Raw genomic sequence first — 16,412 nt, 5'->3', positions numbered from 1 at the left:
GATTTCCCTGCCATAGTCGACGGTTTTGAAGGAGTAAGCGAAATATCAAAGGGAAAGCAGCGCTCTGATTGGTCAATCGATGCAAAAGCGAAGCTGTTGGAATCACGCGAAGCTATAAATATAAGCAAAATTATAGCTAACGTTTCAGTCCTACACGTAGCTTGCTAGAGGTAGGTTGTTGCTACACAGCAAGACAAAAAGTGCCATAAAACGATTTGAAGCTTTAATTGGAATGCCCTGATCTTGTGTCATGAAAGATTGGATGAAATCCCATGTTATGTCGTTTCGCCTGAGAAATTGACAACTACCCCAGGGTAAATTTTGAGTGCATAAGATTAATTTCTTATTTATATAAGATGAACTCGATTGATAATGAGAAAAAGTTTATCGCTTCAACCGAAATCGCAGAATGGTAGTAATGGATGGTAGAGAAACGCTATAAAAATAACTACTTGCATACAAAATTTGAACACAAGCTTGGCGAAAAGAAGCTTAAATATCGATATCTGTATCGCAAGCATATGCAAACATATAATTGCATACATTTGGGCTATTGATGTAATTTCGTCGGCTAAAAAACAAATACAAATCATGACAAATATAGTCTATATTTTGGGTTCGCGTGTTCGGTGTTGGTTCATAATAAAGACTAAGCAGACTCTCGTGCATTTGCGGATTCAAAAGTGTGACGAATCATTGAAAATGTCGATCATTAGAAATTTTGGTTGCCTTGTTCCACATCAATGGCTCGAACAACCCCATGGGGCTGATCATTATAGTTTTTTAAATGCATTAGTAATACTTATAAAATATGAGTTATAAGAGAAAGGATAAATCCTTTACACACCATTAGGTGGCTCAAAACAAGGATTTGCGTAAATTCCGATCGATTTAGGACTAAACGTAATGGAGCATACATAAATGCAAACATACAATGACTTTTATGTATATAGATAGTAGGGATGGTACTCGGAAGCAAAGTATCGATACCTAGGGTATCGGGATACCGACATTTTGGGTATCGATACAATGTATCAAAAATAAATAAAGTATCGATACCTGTAAGTATCAATTGATACTTGCGCAGCAATCATTTCTTATACTTGCGCAGCAATCATTTCTTAATAAAATAACATTTTCGACTGTGGCGTTATTTTATGATGTACAGAAAACTTTTTCCATAAATTTGTTATGCCAACAGAATACGTATATTTCTTGCCACATAGATTGCACTTCGCCTTTCGCGACTCTTGGTTCACGTTAAAGAATTTCCACGAATTTGGCCAAGTCTAATAATTTCCGCAAACCACTTTGTGTTGGACCCATGACAATTTCACATTTCAAATTTTTCTTGTCATTTTTTAATGTGGAACACATTTGTGTTTTCTATATAGGGGTGCGAATTAGAAACTCAAGAAAAATACACTAGAAATGTGGTCAGGTTTTGAACAATTACAGCTCAGTCCATTTTGTATCAATTATTAATATCATGTCACCATTTGATTGGAAATATTTCTACGTATTGATTTGAATGTTCATAGTCATGTGTTTTTAATTGTATATCATTGAAATGTTGATTAATAGCTAGCAGTGTCCTATTTTATCTACAAAAAATCTCCGGCATACCGGATTTCCCTGCCATAGTCGACGGTTTTGAAGGAGTAAGCGATAGGGAAGCATCACTCTGGTTGGTCAATCGATGCAAAAGCGAAACTGTTGGAAGCACGCGAAGCTATAAATATTAGCAAAATTATAGCTAACGTTTCAGTCCTGCGGGTAGCATGCTAGAGGTAGGTTGTTGCAGCAAGACAAAAAGTGCTATAAAACGATTTAAAGTTTTAATTGGTATGCTCTGATGTTGTGTCATGCAAGATCGGAAGAAATTCCATGTTATGTCGTTTCGCCTGAGAATTGACAACAACCCCAGGGTAAATTTAGAGTGCATAAGATAAATTTTTAATTTATATAAGATGAACTCGATTGATCATGAGAAAAAGTTTCAACCGAAATCGCAGAATGGTAGTAATGGTAGAGAAACGCTATAAAAATAACTTCTTGCATACAAAACTTGAACACAAGCTTGGCGAAGAGAAGCTTAAATATCGATATCCGTATCGCAAGCATGTACAAACATATAATTGCATACATTTGGGCTATTGGTGTAATTTCGTTGGCTTCAAAACAAATATAAATCACGACAAATAGAGCCTAATTCTGGGTTTGCGTGTTCGGTGGTGGTTTCTAATAAAGATCAATCTAAGCAGACTCTCGTGCAATTGCGGATTCAAAAGTGTGACGATTGATTGTACTCTTTGATTGAAAATGTCGATCATTAGAAATTTTGGTTGCCTTGTTCCACATCAATGGCTCGAACAACCCCATGGGGCTGATCCTTGTTGTTTTTCAAATTTTTCTTGTCATAACCTTTATGTCGATACACGAATACTACACTAAAAGCCAATTCCTATTGAACTTTTAGGGGTTCTGTTGGTTTGTGCAAAAATCAAATCTTGTTTCTATTTGTTCGTGTTTTGCTTCGACTGATTAGTGCTAAGCTGGTGGTTTAAATTGAACTGCTAGGCACGAAATGGCAGTTCAATTTGAACTGTTTTAAGCACTGATGAGCCGAAGGCGAAACGCGAAGAAATAGAAACAATTCCTGTTGCTATTATTTTGAGACCAGGGACGAACGGGACGGAAGCACCAGGCCTCACTCTCTTTCATTGCACTTGTGGGACGAAGCGAGATTGTCGAGAAAGAATTTCAACAACGGCTAGTCCACGTCATACCAATCCATGCACGAGCCTGGGACTTTGTCGAAGGCAAAAAAAAATTTTATACTGGGGACTGATATAGCGTGATGGGTTAGTCGATGCCTTTCACGAAACCCACCTGAGTTCTATTCGCAGTGCTGACGAGTGACGATGAAACACCGAGCACTCCTATCGTGCATATTCCACCGCTCACTCTTTCGTCGGCCAACTCATTGGCGTACGCACTCTTACTGAAGCTATTCGCCGTAGATATTCGCACTTCTGCTACCACTCGTACTCTCATACCGTATTTGGTTTTGATCCAATGTTAATATGCATTCTGATCAAGCTCGAAGCATGTTTCATACAGCAGTTTCAAAAATATTTACACTATTCACTTGAATTTCATACAAAAAAGTAACAGGAGCGCAGTACTTGGCTAGAGCGAATACATACAAGCGTTCAAACCCGTCCGGTGGCAAGAATAGAGCGTTCTTTAAAGTGCTGTTGTAGCCAACATCACGGACGTTCGGCGAGTGATTAGAGTGCTCAAAAATGGTAAACAAGATATCGAGCATTAATCAAATGAAGCCTTTATTTCCTGATCGTAGTAAGGTACTGAACGAATACTAAGTTAGTAATGATAATTTTTGTTAGTTATTCTTCTTAGTTGCTTTGATTTTTGAAGAAAGATGTTTGCCACAGTTACATGTTACTTCTATAAATCAAATTCATGTTTAATCGGTTTTAATCTATTTAGACTATGAGACTAAATTAACCCTGGAATTAAAACAAATCCTTTTTTCTCCATAATCAGTATTAATAAAGTATAACTATTTCGCTAAATTTGCATTGCATATTGCTGTTGCGTATTGGACTTCCGACATTTAAATATAATCATGAATGCCAATGAACATCGTTGCATGACTGATAATCCTAAAAATTATCATTCAAAATGATGTGCACAACTATACAGTAATTTCCATTGCAAACTCAATGCTCAATTTAAGCTAAATAGCCCAAGAGAGGCAATTTTTCTCAAAAAAGGTGTCAAAATTGCATTAGATTAATGCACCAACGCACTACTAGAACATCTAGAACAGGGGTACCCAAAGTGGTCGATATAGACACCTTGGGGCCGATATCCTTTTTGCGGTTGTTATTTGAAATATTTACGCTAAAAAAGTTGTGTTTATTTTACCATCCGCTAAAATTGATAACTCTTTTACATCAATAGGCCTAAGTTTATTTTAGTAAAGGGGTCCACAACCTGAATTGTTTGGGAACCCCTGATATAGAATAAAATTTATTCCTTTCTTTCGTCATTGGAAATTTTTTAAGATGAAAGTTTTTAACGGTACCTCGTGCCCATGCCAGATTCAGCACAAGTTATGCATTAGGACTTTTTTTAGCAGCTAAATGTTGGTACAATCGCCAATCCTATTTACATTATATTTCAAATATTGCGTGATACACTCTATGCGATTACTATCATACAGAAGAAAACATTACTCGATGAACATTAGGAAAGGTCTCAAGAGCAAATTACAGTTATTCTCTTTGTTTACTTTCTCTTTCAATTATTACGCAGATTCCAGTAATTCCCAATCAATTTTATCGAAAGTTGATGGTTTTTGTCATTATCCTATGTGAAGTGTTAAATGGCGATTGCTCTATGCATCCTCACTCGGTAGCGGTCTTTTATATATATCCGAAGGATCAGCCATACTCGTGCGGCTATCATGATGCTACTATACACTTCGATTTACTAAAATGAAAGCTAACCTGTGCACACTGCTAACATACTTAAGGAGTGCTTCCATTTCGTGTATATTGATGGGTACTCTCTTGGAGTGAGTACGGACATGATCTGAAATAGAGCGAGCTGACTCGCAGCAGTAACCAACTAGCAGTAAGTGTTTACACCTACTGACTCTCACTCGTCGTACCCAAGAAAAACAATCACTCATGTTTAAAATGCACCTTTTTGTGAGTGACTCATAAGCGTGCGCAGAGGAGTGGGAGTGAGATAGAGTACGTCTCGTACTCGCTCGAGAATGTGCTTCATGCACTGGGTTCACGCTCTATTAGCAGCACTGGGAATTGACTTTAATTCGTTGCGATACTGTAAGTATCGAAACCAAAAGTATCGATACTAATAGTATCGCGCTGATGTGATATCGATACCAAAAATACCCGATTCTTGAATGAAAGTATCGATACCTCAAAGTATCGACTCGGTATCGCACATTCCTAATAGATAGATTAAACATTATTGGGTGTTTCGAACAACTGTGTGTAGCTATTTCGTTAAATCAAGAGGTCGCATAAAGGTAATAAATATTTTAATACTAGCTGAATGACCCGATGTTGCTCGGAAATGTTTCGGCAAGATAAGGCCGATAATTCTCGAAGTTTTCCTGCTTGGAGAAATATTTTGATATTAGCGAAACATAACTAAGACGGCAACCCGATTAAACGATACTCCGTGGATGTTCAGATTGATCACGGTCCGTATCCCAGCTCAGATCTCACAGTAATCATAATTTTCATGGTATCCTCGTCAAATTGGGTTAGTTTTATGTTGTTATGCTTTCCGTAACATTCGATCAATTTTACCTTACACTTCTCATGTTTGGGGCACTTGCTACGCAAATAACTTTATAATCTCTATTGATATAAAAGTAGTATCTTTATTCGTCAAGAAGCATCGTTTCTCGCCGAAAAAGTTTTATATTGAATTTCCCATTTTTAGTGAACTTAATACAGCTCTCCTCCATGATAACCCTTATGACCACCTCTGAATAGTGAATAAAGTATCCGTGCTCTTCAAAAAGTATCGATTTCCATCTTTGGTACATACGCCAAGCTTGGTGACGATTTGTTTGGTTGTGTCGTAGTTATGCTGAAACTCGCATACACTCGTAGTATCTTTATTCGTCAAGAAGCATCGTTTCTCGCCGAAAAAGTTTTATATTGAATTTCCCATTTTTAGTGAACTTAATACAGCTCTCCTCCATGATAACCCTTATGACCACCTCTGAATAGTGAATAAAGTATCCGTGCTCTTCAAAAAGTATGATTTCCATCTTTGGTACATACGCCAAGCTTGGTGACGATTTGTTTGGTTGTGTCGTAGTTATGCTGAAACTCGCATACACTCGCGTTCATAAGCAGACAAAGATTATTGTCCCTTAGTTCTTTGAATATCCCGGCAAAACAGAACCAGATCTTTCAAAATTATTTAAAAAGTTTAGCGTTGCATTCATATTAATTATAGCAATACTATCTAGCAAGACCTTGAAATTCTTGCCCCTCTCTGATTTTACAAAAAATGGGAGATGGAAAATGGTTTTCAAGAAGCTCTTCTCCTAGTCTGAATCCTTCTTCCTCTCTGGTTTATCGACAAACAAGTAAATTTTACAATAAATACCCCTTTTTATAGGCCATTGCTACGAATCACACCCTCTTGAACACCTCTGCAATGAATATCTAAGCTAGTCGAGACCCCCTTTTTTGCATAAACATCTGTTTATTAATCTTATTTTTTGTGTATTACATCAACATTTTTCTGTACAAGTGTTTTGACCCTTTGGCCTTTCATCTTTGTTGTTCATACGATTCGTTATTAATAATAGGTGTTTTAGTTACTCTTGTTTTACATACTAATGTTTAATCATAATATTTATTTTAATTATTAATAAAATATCTACCTACTTATAACTATCACTAACCTAATACGTACAAATTTTGAATTATTTGTATTTCAGAGATTGAGCACCTCTCTTCGAATTTCGTGCAGTATTGTTCGAATTTTTGTTCTAGTATATCCAGGGAAGCCATCTCATGTACTTCACTAGTCCTTGTCCAAGGGGGTAGATTTAGAATCATCTTTAAGATCTTACTTTGAATGCACTGAAGCCTAAGTTTGTGTGTTCGTGCACAGCCCTGGCAAACAGGGACTGCGTATTCAATTGCGGGGTAGATGATTTGTTTATAGACAGCCATCTGATTCTTCAAGCACAGTTTAGATGTTCTACAAATCAGCGGATACAGAGACCTAATGAGTATGCTGCATTTTTGAACGATTTTGTCAACATGTGACTTGAATATCAGATGTCTGCCAAAGGTGAGTCCTAGATAGATAACTTCGTCGGACCATTGGATGACCTCATCACCGAATCGTATTCGGCATTCGTCTGATGGAACAAGTTTTGGAGATCTTGAATGTGGAAACAAGATGACCTGAGTTTTTGCTGCATTGATCACAATTTTCCAGCTTGTAAAATATTCCGTTCAAGCATCCAGACCTGTCTGTAGTTTATTCTTCAGAGCATTAATGACACGACCTTTGTAAAGAATGGCAGTATCATCAGCAAATTGTGACAGAACACCACCACCCGGAAGAGGTGGGATGTCTGATGTAAAAATGTTGTATAGAATGGGACCTAGGATACTTCCTTGGGGGTCGAGACCCCCTTGGATGAGCCTTACTTTATCCAACAACACATCCTCCCCCCTTAAAAATGCTTATTGGATAATCTGGAGCGCAAACAATATCTGTACTTAGCAAGAAGTATCGTGTTTTGGAAAATTGTACCAACTTCACATTATGTATGTATGTATGTATATATGTATGTATTTGTGAAGCCACCATCAGTTCAAGGCATTACCAGTGTATGCGGGTAGACTTACAGTAGATCCGAATTTGATTATCAGATAGCTTTCATATAATTGCTGTTAAGAAGACCAACATGGGTTTTGAGGACCCGGCGCCTTCCAGCAAGAACATCCGGCCATATAATAAAGAATTTCGCTGTACCAACTTGAACCCGCCTGATGGTTTGTTTGTTAGAAGGGTGCGTCTTACTCATTTCAGACCTTCAGGGAGAAACACAAAGCTTCCCCCGCGTGACTCAGGTTGGCAATCCACTCCATCATCCAGTCATTCATTTGTAAGATACCCTGATGAACTCCCTGCCCCTCCCCTTTGTCGATATAATTAAGCGTAAGACAATATAATATAATATAATATAATATAATATAATATAATATAATATAATATAATATAATAAAATATAATATAATATAATATAATATAATATAATGTAATATAATATAATATAATATAATATAATATAATATAATATAATATAATATAATATAATATAATATAATATAAAATATAATATAATATAATATAGTACAATATGCTATGATACAATGTATAACAGTTGATGTCGCAGTGTAAGTTATGCTCTTCTTTCGTCGTAGTTCTGCAGGAAATATAATATTTAAATTAAGTTTACGTTTCGTCTTTGACTCATCAGTGCGTCAGCAGATTATGCTGACGCAAACCCCCGGATCAACATAATCCGCTGAGCAGACGTAAAGTTAATGCTATTTGCAAGACACTTTTGGCATTAAAAATGCCTTACTCTTCACTATATGGGGCCGGGTGTCAATTAAAAGTTTCAAAAATAGTCGCGTAACCTTTTTGTGTCATAATTTGGAACGTTAATAACTCGGTCGTTTGTTGATGAATTGTTATAATTTAACAACCAATCGATTCAGAAACTTTTAACTTAAACATGTATGACGACGTCGTTTCAGTATTTCAATAGCATACTATTGAAAAAATGATTGGAATCGACCTTTGTTTTCATCCACCAATCCCTGTTGTACAAAATGACGTCAACTTCTTGTTCGGCATAGGAGGCTTTGCGTCATGCATAAAAAACACCGCATCGTTATGCGTAGTATGAAGAGAAATCTATAAATATAGGCTGCACAATATTTCTTTGCCTAGTTGATGTTTGACTGTGAATGAAACAAGTAGCTCGTCCAGTGAGCTGATGACTGGATTGTATATGCGTTCACCTGCTGGATTGTCGCTTTTGCATTATGTGTTGGTGAAATTTCCTGTTTTCTGCGCAACACCGTGTTCGCTTGAGTATCTTATATATATCCTAGCTATTGAAGAACCGAATCAGCGTGGTTACCGATTCTTTTGAAATATCTCTTCTATTTAGCAAATTTTTGGTCGATTTTGCCATTAAAAATGCCTTACACTTCGCTTCCCGAGGCTGGGTGTCAATTTAAAACATGCAAAACTAATCGCGTAACATTTTTCTGTCATAATTTTGAACGCTTATAACTCAGTCATTTGTTGATGGTTTTATATAATTCAACAACCAATCGATTTGGAAACATTTGGTTGTCCCACCAGGAATTAAACGCTTCAAAAGATTCAAAGTTAAATTCTGAAACTTCTAAAAGTGGCCTCCTCGGTTTGGTAGTATAAATGAGTTCCACAGGCTCACATATACAGTACAATTAGATGCAATATCATATAGTATCAAAGATAAACTCAAGGTAAGTTTACCTGCGATTTTACATGTATCGTTTGAATAGGAACCCTCGTAGAATTTGGTTAACCGCCAGTTTCAGTGCAATTATTATTTGCTTCAAAACAATAAGCGTCTGATGGCTACACGCATTATAACTATGACAATGTTCATTCATGTGTTAATAACATCAAGTTACAATATGAACTTTCGGAATTTTGTTGCGTATTCATTCCGTATATTCCTAATATGCCAAAGCGAAAATCAATGTAAGTAACTAAATATTTTATGCGGACTATTCCACATGTTTTCTTCTTCTTATTGTTGCCATATTATTTACCGACACTTTCCGAAGATTATCGACAATTTTGAAGAAGGATTAATAAAATTACAATATTACTGAGTTTACTGGTACAACATTTTTCGTTAAAATAAATAAAATCTTCTCTTAGATCGATTAACTGTTTATAAAATTAATAAGTTTGTACGTTTCTCGAAAATTATTATCATACAATGAAATAGTTTCATTTGTTCAGGTTTAAATCTTTAGGTTGTTTGTATCTAAAATTGAGCTTTCAAGTAACTTTGAATTCAGCAGAATTGACTTCTGGTTAAAGGACGTTATTCAAAACTTTACAATGTAAAAATTTGTGGAAAGGGATCAAAATTGAATAGAATCAATTATCAAGAAAGAATCTAATTGTCAATTTTATCATTTGCTAACAATCTAAGCGCTTAAACTAGAGCAAGTTTGTAATTAGTCAATTGAATAAGTTTTTAGTTTAGTGTATCATAATCATTACCATCTTTATTTTTGTATTAATTGAAGACCCTAGAAACGTTCCATTTTTAATGTTATTGTGCTCGGTCGCGTCTTGAATACAACCCTCTAATTTTTTTATTACACAGGAAGTGTAACGTCTAAACTGACGTCTCGAACGAAACAAGTTTCGGCTTACTGGCCGTACAGATTGTGATAATTTGAAGGGGAAAAAGCTTGCTTTTACCCCCAAATTTATGCTAGGTGCACATAACCATTTTAAATTAAGGTTACGTTTCGTCTTCGACTCATCAGTGCGTCAGCAGATTATGCTGACGCAAACCCCCGGATCAACATAATCCGCTGAGCAGACATAAAGTTAATGCTATTTGCAAGACACTTTTTCTATTACACAGGAAGTGTAACGTCTAAACTGACGTCTCGAACGAAACAAGTTTCGGCTTACTGGCCGTACAGATTGTGATAATTTGAAGGGGAAAAAGCTTGCTTTTACCCCCAAATTTATGCTAGGTGCACATAACCATTTTAAATTAAGTTTACGTTTCGTCTTCGACTCATCAGTGCGTCAGCAGATTATGCTGACGCAAACCCCCGGATCAACATAATCCACTGAGCAGACAGTTAATGATTTTAGCAAGACACTTTTGTCGTGAATACGACTTACTTTACTATGGGGCGCCTTTTCAAAATTTACCCTCTGGGAGAGTGATAAGTTTTTGATCGCGAATATCTCTTGGTATACTTAACGCAACAACATAATTTTTCCTCCATGCTATCAGAAATATAATCAGGAATTTGTGATTAAATTGTCAACAGTGTAAAATAACTATACATAACTCAATATCTATGTTTTCTCAAACTTTTGGAAACAACGAGGAAAACTCATCACGGTTGTTTGCCTTTTTCGCACCAGGACGACGGTTTTGAGGTAGTCAGGCACATATCAGTTCCGATGTTCTACTGGCCGAGTGTAATAGGTAAACTGGAACTGGATATCGTGCTGAGGCTCTCCCACCAACATCAGTAATAATGAGGTAGTAAAAACCTCAAATGCTCAGGTGGAATCAGCTGTAGCTATGTAGCTCTTCTTCGCGTTCGGACGTCGTGGCTAGCAGTAAACCAGCAGTAGCAGAGAACTGAATTTTTAGTTAAATTCAAGAACTAATCTCAGAAACTAGATTCTGGTCCACCTGAATTCTGAAGTTAATTTTAAGTTCATACTTCTATTTAAAAATTTAGTTCCAGATTACAGGTTCAGAATTTAAAACTATGACTCTAAAACTGACTCCTATTTCTGGATTCGGAAAATGGTTTCAAATTTAGTTTCTTATTCAGGGACTCGAATCCAGAGATATGATTTAAGATTTTTCAGAATTCATGAACAAAATTCAGGATATGAATTTTAGATCTGGATTCTGACTAAATATTAGGTCTGAACACCGAACCTTGATTTAAAAACTGAATTGAAAATTGCTAAAAATAACTTCAGCTCCTTACTTCTAGAACTAAATTTATGACCTGAGTTTTTGAACTCGATTCCGAAAATTTGCAGCTGAAATCGGAGCGTGCCCTTGATTTATATATTAGTTCTTTAATTTTAACAGTTATAATCATTTAACAAATTACGCAAAGCGGTTTTTAGAACCATTGAAATTTTTCCAAAGGATTTTGAGAAGTTTATTTCTACTAGTATCTAAATCTACGAAACTGTATTTGTTCCGTGTTATTTAATTGAATGGTAGAATATATTTGCCGTCAATTAGTCGTACTGTAGTATATATGCATCGTTAAAATTCTGGAAGCGAAGCAATGAAAGTTGAAAAAAATACACAATCTAATATGAATGATGATCTTTATCTAGAAGTGAGAAAGAAACATGTCAGTTTTATTCGTATTCACGTCCTCCAGTTATGTCTGTGACATTACCCACCCGTCTTTTTTATTACACAGGAAGTGTAACGTCTAAACTGACGTCTCGAACGAAACAAGTTTCGGCTTACTGGCCGTACAGATTATGATAATTTGAAGGGGAAAAAGCTTGCTTTTACCCCCAAATTTATGCTAGGTGCACATAACCATTTTAAATTAAGTTTACGTTTCGTCTTCGACTCATCAGTGCGTCAGCAGATTATGCTGACGCAAACCCCCGGATCAACATAATCCGCTGAGCAGACGTAAAGTTAATGCTATTTGCAAGACACTTTTTTATTCCACAGGAAGTGTAACGTCTAAACTGACGGCTCGAACGAAACAAGTTTCGGCTTACTGGCCGTACAGATTGTGATAATTTGAAGGGGAAAAAAGCTTGCTTAGACGTTACACTTCCTGTGTAATAAAAAAGTGTCTTGCAAATAGCATTAACTTTACGTCTGCTCAGCGGATTATGTTGATCCGGGGGTTTGCGTCAGCATAATCTGCTGACGCACTGATGAGTCGAAGACGAAACGTAAACTTAATTTAAAATGGTTATGTGCACCTAGCATAAATTTGGGGGTAAAAGCAAGCTTTTTCCCCTTCAAGTTATCATTATAATATTTCTTTTTTAATAATAATAATAATAATAAAAATAATAATAATAATAATAATAATAATAATAATAACAATAATAATAATAATAATAATAATAATAATAATAATAATAATAATAATGATAATAATAATAATAAAAATATTAATAACAATATATAATACAATGTATTATAATTCAATTCAATATATAACAAATAATGCAAAAATCAACAGAACCACATGTTGCAATATACTATGATAAATATTGCACTTTAGGTTGGGCTTCAAAGTACAAGTCATTTCGCACCCTCTCAATCTGCTACTAACGCAGAAGGCGATAGCACCCAGTCGACGCCGTTCTATTGACCAAATGTCATCATAGACGCTCGGGGAGGCATGAGATAGGAACTTGTGAGGACTTAGTTATCTCACCATTTGACGACCAATTGTATCAACTTCAATTATACACATTATATCCACCTGGAGAGATGGAGATAAAATCTTCCAAATGGTGTGATTCTGTGATCAATATTGATACTTTCTGTGATCAATATTGATACCAATCACGCATCGAAAAAGTGACAATTATTGTCAGCAACAGAAGCTTCGCGTTAAAGAACAATGCAGTCGACTTTTCTTAACATAGAAGACATTTAACTATTCGACTCGTTCAAGGACTAGTGAATCTACCCAAAAAAAACTACAAGGATCAGCCCCTTGGAGTTGTTCGAGCCATTGATGTGGAACAAGGCAACCAAAATTTCTAATGATCGACATTTTCAATTAATCGTCACAGTTTTGAATCCGCAAATGCAGTCTGCTTAGTCTTTATTATGAACCAACACCGAACACGCGAGCCCAGAATATATACTATATTGGTCATGATTTGTATTTGTTTTTAGCCGAGGAAATTACATCAATAGCCCAAATGTATGCAATTATATGTTTGTACATGCTTGCGATACAGATATCGATATTTAAGCTTCTTTTTACCAAGCTTGTGTTCAAGTTTTGTATGCAAGTAGTTATTTGTATAGCGTTTCTCTACCATTACTATCATTCTGCGATTCCGGTTGAAGCGATAAAGTTTTTCTCATTATCAATCGAGTTCATCTTATATAAATAAGAAATTAATCTTGTGCACTCAAAATTTACCCTGGGGTAGTTGTCAATTTCTGAGACGAAACGACATAACATGGGATTTCATCCAATGTTGCATGACACAAGATACCAATTAAAGCTTCAAATCGTTTTATGGCACTTTCTGTCTTGCTGTCTAGCAACAACCTACCTCTAGCATGTTTTACGTAGAACTGAAACGTTAGCTATAATTTTGCTTATATTTATAGCTTCGCGTGCTTCCAACAGCTTCGCTTTTGCATCGATTGACCAATCAGAGCGCTGCTTCCCTTTGATATGTCGCTTACTCCTTCAAAACCGTCGACTATGGCAGGGAAATCCTGTATGCCGGAGATTTTTTGCAGACAAAATAGGACACTGTTAGCTATTGATCAACATTTCAATGATATACAATTAAAAATACATGGCTATGAACATTCAAATCAATACGTAGAAATATTTCCAATCAAATGGTGACATAATATTAATAATTGATACAAAATTGACTGAGCTGTAATTGTTCAAAACCTGACCACATTCCTACGTGTATTTTTCTTGAGTTTCTAGTTTGCACCCCTATATAGAAAACAAAAATGTGTTCCACATTAAAAAAACTATTTGATATTTTCGTTAATAGAAATAAACGAATCTACAGTAGAACAGTAGTAGCGAAGAAGTGTAATAATTTGGTTATCCTAAAAATCATTGATTATATTCCAAAGAAGATGTTTTAATATGTTTGATGTTAAAAAGTCGTACTTCAGTATTTTGGAAGCGATGAAATGAGAGCTTACAATATTCTTACAAGCGATAAACTAATTAGAGTGATTTTCAATATCCAGAAGAGTGAATGTTGTTCACCAGTTTTATTCATTTGAACGTCATTTTGAATGTTTCGAACATGACGCATTCGCATTTTTACTATACTATTTTTGGTAGTTTAAATCAATGTTTACTGCTTTTTTCAGATCATGATGATGGCACCATTAATACTGGCTTTTGTACTAGGAAACATCTGCATCATCACAGGTACGCATAAATCTATGTACAAAGTAATCAAACATGATGAAAATAACTGACAGCACTATTTTCATTCAGTAAAAAGCATTCAGGCAAACTGGTTGTGTTTCATTGTTACTGGCTCGTGAGTTGACGACTATCAACGAAATGAGACAACCCCAAACGTAAATGCTGATAAGACTGGTGTGCAGCCAATATTCATGGCGTTCCAGACTTGAGCAGTCGAAGAAGTCCATCCCATTAACATGTACGGAGGGGAAGAGACACAGAGGTGCGAACGCATAGAAGTGCTGAGACACAGAGATGCGGAGACGAAGGGGTGCTATGACACAGAGGTGTTAGGGCACAAAGCCGTATAGACATCTACCATGTACCAGATTGTATGGTGTACAGTACTGATTGCGGTGACGACTATCAACGAAATGAGACAACCCCAAATGTAAATGCTGATAAGGCTGGTGTGCAGCCAATATTCATGGCGTTTCAGACTTGAGCAGTCGAAGAAATCCATCTCATTAACATGTACGGAGGTGAAGAGACACAGAGGTGCGAACGCATAGAAGTGCTGAGACCCACATATGCGGAGACGAAGGGGTGCTATGACACAGAGGTGTTAGAGCACAAAGCCGTATAGACATCTACCATGTACCAGATTGTATGGTGTACAGTACTGATTGCGGTGGACAAAACGAGACAACACTTATCGAGCAGCATCCAAGAAGCATCACATTCAATCGTCAACAAGAGCTATAACGCCATCTAATTCATATAGAACAAAGTTGTATAATAAAACTTCTTCGGGTTCATGGATAGTCTATTTTCGGCGCAAATTGAAGCCATTAAATTTATTACAGATATCTATAGACTTAACATTACGATTATCCTCTACAAAAGAGATAGTAAAAGTTCATAAAGACAAGATCCGCGTTACTGTCGATTCTTTGAAGCAGGCTAACGAGATAATTGTATCTGACGGTTTTATCACCGAAACGGGTCTTTCGGTTGATAAGTTGTTTGAGCATGGAGTTGGTCATTTTAAAAACTCAATGCTTGAAGGAGTAAGGATACTCGAGTGCAAGCAATTGTACTCAGTATCATTCGAAGAATGAAACAAGACTTATCGACCTTCAGATTCGTTTCGAGTGACATTCTCTGGATCTGCCTTGCCTACCCTTGTCTACATCGATAGAGTTCGCCTTCCTATTCGGTTTTGCATACCAAATGTTATGAACTGCACGAACCGCACAACAATCGGCAAAACAGCTTCTTACTGCAGTAATAAGCCAAAATGTATTAAGTATGAAGGACCCCATTCTGATAGTTGCATAAAGGCAAAACGAAGCTTTCTTTAAAATCACAGTCTAAGCGCACATAAACTCTTTTTGCTTTCTCATATAGAAAGGTTATGCAATCACTGTGAAAACCGACTTTTGAACCGATGCCCGGAGGGCCGAGTTTCATATACCATTCGACTAAGTTCGTCGAGTACGCAAAATGTCTGTGTGTGTATGTGTGTGTATGTGCGTATGTGTGTATGTAACGTTTTTTTGCACTAACTTTTCTCTGAGATGGCTGAACCGATTTTCACAAACTTAGATTCAAATGAAAGGTCTTGTGGTCCCATACAAAATTCCTGAATATTATTTGGATCTGACTTCCGGTTCCGGAATTATGGGGTAAAATGTGCAAAAAATTGTGAAAATAAGTGCACTAACTTTTCTCAGAGATGGCTGAACCGATTTTCACAAACTTAGGTTCAAATGAAAGGTCTTGAGGTCCCATAAAAAATTCTGAATATTATTTGGATCCGACTTCCGGTTCGGGAGTTATGGGGTAAAATGTGCAAAAAAAAGAAAATATGTGTTCTAACTTTTCTCATAGATG

General features: G+C 36.3%; 1 protein-coding gene across 4 annotated transcripts in view; it reads left to right on the top strand.

The window, feature by feature from the left end:
* The window catches only part of LOC131432822 (slit homolog 1 protein), a 465,006-nt gene that overhangs the window by 191,921 nt on the left and 256,673 nt on the right, over positions 1 to 16,412 (top strand). For all 4 annotated transcript variants that reach the window (XM_058599361.1, XM_058599360.1, XM_058599358.1 and 1 more), the window contains one exon: positions 14,477 to 14,537. In XM_058599361.1, coding sequence (XP_058455344.1) covers positions 14,480 to 14,537 — 58 coding nt within the window. In that variant the 5' untranslated portion in view covers positions 14,477 to 14,479. The remainder of the gene's footprint in view (positions 1 to 14,476; positions 14,538 to 16,412) is intronic.

This window comes from Malaya genurostris, chromosome 2, assembly GCF_030247185.1.
Source record: "Malaya genurostris strain Urasoe2022 chromosome 2, Malgen_1.1, whole genome shotgun sequence".
NCBI lineage: Eukaryota > Metazoa > Arthropoda > Insecta > Diptera > Culicidae > Malaya > Malaya genurostris.
This window is presented reverse-complemented; position numbering and strand designations above follow the sequence as displayed.